Source organism: Primulina huaijiensis, chromosome 3 (genome assembly GCF_012295235.1).
Source record: "Primulina huaijiensis isolate GDHJ02 chromosome 3, ASM1229523v2, whole genome shotgun sequence".
In the NCBI taxonomy this organism is placed as follows: Eukaryota; Viridiplantae; Streptophyta; class Magnoliopsida; order Lamiales; family Gesneriaceae; genus Primulina; species Primulina huaijiensis.
This window is the reverse complement of record NC_133308.1, coordinates 2,980,684-2,986,734: the sequence shown is the minus strand read 5'-3', so window position 1 is coordinate 2,986,734 and position 6,051 is coordinate 2,980,684. Positions and strand designations below refer to the sequence as shown.

Here is a 6,051-nt window from a genome sequence, read left to right as displayed (position 1 = left end):
ACGAATACAAGTAGTTGCTACATGGACCCATTATCAAGCAGGCGCAAGTAGACCTCATGTTCATATATGTAATGCTTATTCAAGCTCTACAAAATCACATATCTTTTTCGTTGAATGAAATATTATGTAATTTCAATAGTAACTGTAGTATAGATACATCCAAGATGTGTGACATTTAAATTCATCTAACAAATCTTTTATTAAATCAAATCTAATCCAGCAGTTTAAATTAGATCCATCGATACAAGTACAACCTCAGAGATAGTAGGAGGTTAGATATTGAGAGTTTGAAACTTCCTCCACTTAAAATAAGATTAAAGATGGATAAAATGGTTAAAAAAGTCACGGCGACTTATGCTTCATGAAAATCGATAGAATATCTTCTGCAATTGTAACCAAAGAAACAACATTGGCATTGACAGCTGTCAACGGAGACTTACGAGCTGGTGGTTCGGCAAAAGTATCCTCACAATGTCCCGGTCCAATTGTAGCAACGGTAAGCAGCCCGTACGATTCTTTATAAGAATTCGACCCAAAAGCATTTACAGCCTTTTGGAGATATCCTATTGATACCTCGTAGTTCAAACTGCATATATCAAGGCATGATTTGATAATCGGATCAGACACAGTTTTGTTCAATTTATCGATAAGTTCTGAGATTTTTATTGCCTTGACTATTGTAACGTCCATCATAATAACAACTAGATCTTTCAAGTCGGCATTGAGACCACGGGGATCGGATTTTAAAGAAGAAAAACACAAACTATAATTATGTGTTTTCTCGCACACTTGCTGTAGCAAAGCAGCATTTTTGTTGCTTGACATGCACATAATTACTTGGGTTAAAAAGAAGAGGATTACCAAGATTTGTGTGAGTGGATGAGAAGACATTTCTGTCTACTAGTATGTATATATATTTGGTTTTTAATTTATTTTTTTTTGGATAAATGTAAATGGTTGTATTAGGGAGTATTTTATATATGTATGAGGACATGATTAAAATTAAAACACCATATTACAAAGATCTTATATTAATTTTAGAAAATCAAAAAATAGTGCATCTTATAAGGAATAGATACCATTAATTTGAGCAAGATACGGTATTTCCATTTTGTGAAATATCATGATTGCAAATTGAATTGTGCATACCAACTTTATTATTTTGCCTTGTCGATATACCCAATACCAATTTATTATCTTTGAATTTGTGCAACAAATATAATTGGATGAACAGAGTGAAGTTAAAAAGGATCGGTTATATCATATTAAGGCCATTATCTATCATCATATTTGCAAAGTGATTTCATCTTTGATTTCAAATATTTTGACCAAAGAAATGGAGTTACATATTTTCGCTATGTGATTTCATCCTTGATTATAAATATTTTGATCAAATAAATATCGATATATGCAAGAAATATTGAGATGATAGCCTAAAGGATCGGCTATATCATATTTGCAAACCGATTTCATATGCATCTTTAATTATAAATATTTTGACCAAATAAATGTAGATATATGCGAGAAATATTGAGAAGATAGCAGATGCACACATATCACAAAATAAATTCTATGGATATATACATTGCTGGGTCAAAACAAAGTTCTCTNATTATCACCGTTGTGGAATTATTTTTCCAAGGTCTGCCTAAAAATGTCTTCACGTTCAACTCCTTTAGCAAATCAGGCGTACCTGAAAAACTGCAATTTTGCATCACAGTGCCAGACTCCTGATTTGGTGTCTCTTTGCCTTGTGCCGTGATGGTGTTTGATTGCCCGGCTGATGGCTTGCGTGCGTAGATGTTGCAGTTTTGGAAGACAACTTTTGCCTCACCGAATACAAAATCTACAGTACCATAAACTTCGCAATCCCGATAAAACTGGGTACCAGACTGAGGATTCAATGTGTCTTGATACCCAAGGAAGCGACACCTATGGAACGCCGAATGGTGGCCATAGTTGCTTAGAGCAACTGCCTGAGACATTTCTGGACCCGCAGTGTTATCAAACGTTATATCTCTTGCAACAAATCCATCAGCACTGATTTCTGAAACACATGTAACAAAACCGATTATATCGATAGAGCAACCGCCAACTGGTTTCCACAACTTTCAGTTGAAAAAAAACTAAGCTATGAAACTACTTACGGACTGTTGCTGTCTGGTCAGTTTTCAAGCCCATTTTAGCGCTTTTATTACCAGATATTTTGGTGACATCCATTCCATCACCTATGAAATACAAATTAATTTTTGGTGGGGTAATAATTATGTTTTCGTAGTAAACGCCTGCTTTTATTTTGATAACAGTCCTTTTGAGACTTTTGTTCGGAGCTGCGGCGACAGCTTGAGTTATAGTGGTGAAATTTCCTTGTCCGTCTTTGGACACTATCAAAGTCAATTTTGCTAATGAACATTGTATCAAAAAGATGAGGGCGACTGCAATGCAAATGAACTTCTTGAACATCGGCTCCATAATTGCTTCTTTCACCTTGGTTCCTGTTAAGAAATTGCAGTGCTTTACGTAAATGATAATCGGGTATATAGAGAGAATCTATGGTATATTTACAGTTTTTAGCAGCTTATTTTGTTTCCAGGTTTATTCCAGAACGCATGAAGTTCCTTCGGCTTACCGAATGTTGCGAGTGTCATTCTCCTTCAATTCTTGAACACATTCGATAAGTTGTACATTAATTGAACCAATGATGGTATGTATACAAAACGTATTATTTAAAGATGTATATATATCTACACAGCCACCATCATAAGCTCAGTAGCTAGACTGATCGAGCATGGTATCCTCGTTTTCTGAATGAAAAAAAACAAATCCAAAACCATTTCCTTGTCCCAAATCCTTCGTCCACCCCAGTTTTATAAGGTATAGAAACTTTAGTTTGCATGCATTTGGTTTTCGTAAATCACGCATAATGCACACACGTTAATCTTTTGGAGGAATAGACAGTAAAAACTTATAGACCCAAACAAAACTTTCAGATGCTTCGACATATGAACTAAGAAATTAAATTTCTCACATGACTTAAATTTAACAAGGACAGCACGAATAATTCCTGACCTTTCAATCGAGAGTCTTCTTTCTATCTGCTGGTCTAACTGCTACTCAAGTTGCACAAACAAGCTACACACACAGCTCAACTTGCGTTGATTTAAACTAATTAAGCATACAATATCACATGAACTAATGAATAGCTGCATACATATTTATGCAAAATAATGACAATGAGGTGATCAACGTCGTTTTCCATTGGTTTAGCTAGTTTTCCTTAATTTGAATAGAAGTTAGATTGATGAAAAAGTTCCATTATTGTTTATTTTGCAGAATGCATATGCATTAATCCGCAGTTTTCTAGTGCTAAACGTGTTTCGTGGAGATAACGGATTAGTGAAACAATAGAATATATATATAGATATAGTATAGGTGTAAATTAAGCCAGACATCTTAAACATACAAGAGACTAGCAGAATAATCTTTTTGCCTTTTCAAGTCATTCATTTGTAAAATCAGTAAACAATTTTTCTTAAAATAATAATTGATATCAGATTATGGTTTAAGTCAGCCATTTTTATGTTCAATTATTTATTGTCCTCAATTCCTTTCTTTGAGAATAGATTTGAATTCTATATATTTGAAATTCTAATCTTATTAAATCTTATTTGGATGGACATTATATATTTTTCAAAATCGATGGACAAAATTCTTTTCAAATTCATGAAAAGGCATTGTTGGAAACATGAGAACACGTATTCCTCCTTTATATACACACACTCACTCACTCAGGGAGAGTTGTCTCAACTTTATATAATTTTGGGAAAAATGTTGGTTTCAAACATTTTTGTTTTGAAACCAAATTGCATTGCTCGTGGCTCTGCAGCAGAACGTGCTTATGTTCCGTTTTAATTTTCGCTTGCTCCATGTCTTAGCTATGGCGTCACACTATTAGAGGAAGTATTATTTTTTTCTTAAAATCTGGTATGTCAAGTTTGTATATTACATAACCTTTTTAAGGGATTTTTTTTAAAAAAAAAGTTGGAAAGTTAGTGAAGTATATACGTATGATGCCGATCTTATTAAGAGTTTTCAATGGATCGAATTAAATATTTTGTCTAGGGTTCCATCTCTTCAGAAAAGGAGCACAACTTGGCCATTAGTCTTTTACTTTAAAGAGTGATATAATGGGCTGTAAAAATAGTAGTGGTTGCTTCGATCAGACTTCTATGTGTTATTTTGGCCCATCACTCAGATTTAGCCCAGATTGGTGATTCTACTGGTGATCTGCCATCTTTAACCTAACTCATACATGCTAATTCTCTTGAGCCGAGTTTGGATTCGTCAATAGCCCAATCACTAAGGGGAATAATGACTCCAGAAAAGTTAACAGCCCAGCTTTTCCTTGCTATGGTTCATATTGACAATATGGTATAGGCCAACATCTTAAATCCTAATTAAAGATAACGATGGAAAAATTTTCTCAATGTTAGTGAATAATGTCATTTTGAATCATGCATGCTTTATGAAAATCGATACAATATTTTGTGCAATAATTGCCAAAGAAACAAAATAAGCACTGATATCTGACAATGGAGATTTGCGGGACGGTGGTTCGGCAAAACAGTCTTCACAGTCTCCTGGTGCTATGGAAGAAAAACTCAGGTGATTAGCCGATCCTTCAAAATCACTTGACTTGAAAGAATATATTGCTCCTTGAATATCAGCTATTGAGTGATTGTAGTCCATGCTACATAATGTAAGACATTCGTGAATGATTGGATCGGACGTGGTTTTGTTCAATTTAAGGATAAGTTGTGAGATTTGGTTTGCCTTGACTAGGGTCATGTTGATCATAATAAGAGCAAGATTTTTGGTGTCGGCATTGAGACTACGAGGATCGGATTTTAAAGCAGAAACACACAAACTGTAATTGTTTGTTTTCTTGCAAATTCGCTGTATCAAAGCAACGTTTTTGTTGCCTGACATGCTCATGACTTGGGTGAAAAACAAGAGAATTAGGAAGACTTGCGTCGCCGGAAGAGAAGACATTGGGTGTATTTTCTTGGATGCTTGTAAATGGTAGTACTGTGGGTTACTTTATATAAACAAGAGGACACGAGAATAGCAGCATATTTCGTGGAATTAATAGAACAAGATTTTGTCAATGATATATGATACATAAAATATTGCATCTTTTAAAAAATCAATATAATTAATTTGAGCAAGATTTAAGATATGGATGCGAATTTTTTTCCAAATTACTTTGCCTTTTCAATTATGCTGACTACCAAATCGTATTATCTTTCAATTTGTGCAAGAGACAAGATTGGATGGAAGAAGTGATATAATAATATATATTATATTATTCATTAAGAAATCATTTTAATATATATATCTACTAAATTAGTAAGCACTAAGTTTCAAAAGTCTTGTATTATGAAATGCACTTCATTTTTTCAAGGGAAAAAAGAGAGAAAAATACTTTTCCATTTTGGCATAATAAAATGATTTTTTTCAATAGTTTCGAATAAAAGGATGAAGTAGACTTTGCCATAATAAGCATTGCAATTTTCAACGTCAAAAAATCAAAATAATACTTTAATGACAATAATAATCTATACATATTATAAAAGTGTGAACCAATGTCAAAGTTTTTCTATTGTGTATTGTCAACTTTGTCCTTATTTTGTACATACATGAGAAATTTAGTGATGATATTTTTGTAAAATCAGTTATTATGATTAGGACAAAATTGTCAAACTACATTTATGCTAGATAATGATCAAGTTGCCAAGAAAGCTGAAACTCTAAAATTATTTGATTTTTATTTTCTTGTAGATGAATTGGAAAAACTTTTTTCACAAAAAATATTAATTTGAAAAGATTGAAATACCAAAATATATTGGTTTTATTTGCTTATAGATAAAGTGAAAAGAATTTTTTCACAAAAAACTTAATTTGTAGATTTTTTCACAAAAAAGTTAATTTGTAGAAGATTAAATACCAAAATTCTGTGGTTTTATTTGCCTGTAAATAAAGTGAAAATAT

At 32.9% G+C, this 6,051-nt stretch overlaps 2 protein-coding genes across 2 annotated transcripts; both read right to left on the bottom strand.

Moving 5' to 3' along the window:
- Window positions 1–342: 342 nt before the first annotated feature.
- Window positions 343–3,166, bottom strand: LOC140974657 (probable pectinesterase 56). The gene is made up of 4 exons (XM_073438206.1): window positions 3,070–3,166; window positions 2,148–2,495; window positions 1,585–2,047; window positions 343–586 (listed from the first exon to the last, which is right to left on the bottom strand). Exons 2-4 carry the CDS (start codon window positions 2,470–2,472, stop codon window positions 343–345), a joined length of 1,032 nt encoding a protein of 343 aa, XP_073294307.1. The 5' UTR covers window positions 2,473–2,495; window positions 3,070–3,166.
- Window positions 3,167–4,512: 1,346 nt separating this feature from the next.
- Window positions 4,513–5,059, bottom strand: LOC140974656 (pectinesterase inhibitor-like). Its single transcript, XM_073438205.1, has one exon. The coding sequence runs from the start codon at window positions 5,050–5,052 to the stop codon at window positions 4,513–4,515; it is 540 nt and encodes a 179-aa protein (XP_073294306.1). The 5' UTR covers window positions 5,053–5,059.
- Window positions 5,060–6,051: the final 992 nt, after the last annotated feature.

Bases quoted from the DNA above. Each gene is read 5' to 3' on its own strand.
- LOC140974656 (XM_073438205.1), bottom strand. From the start codon at position 5,052: ATGTCTTCTCTTCCGGCGACGCAAGTCTTCCTAATTCTCTTGTTTTTC.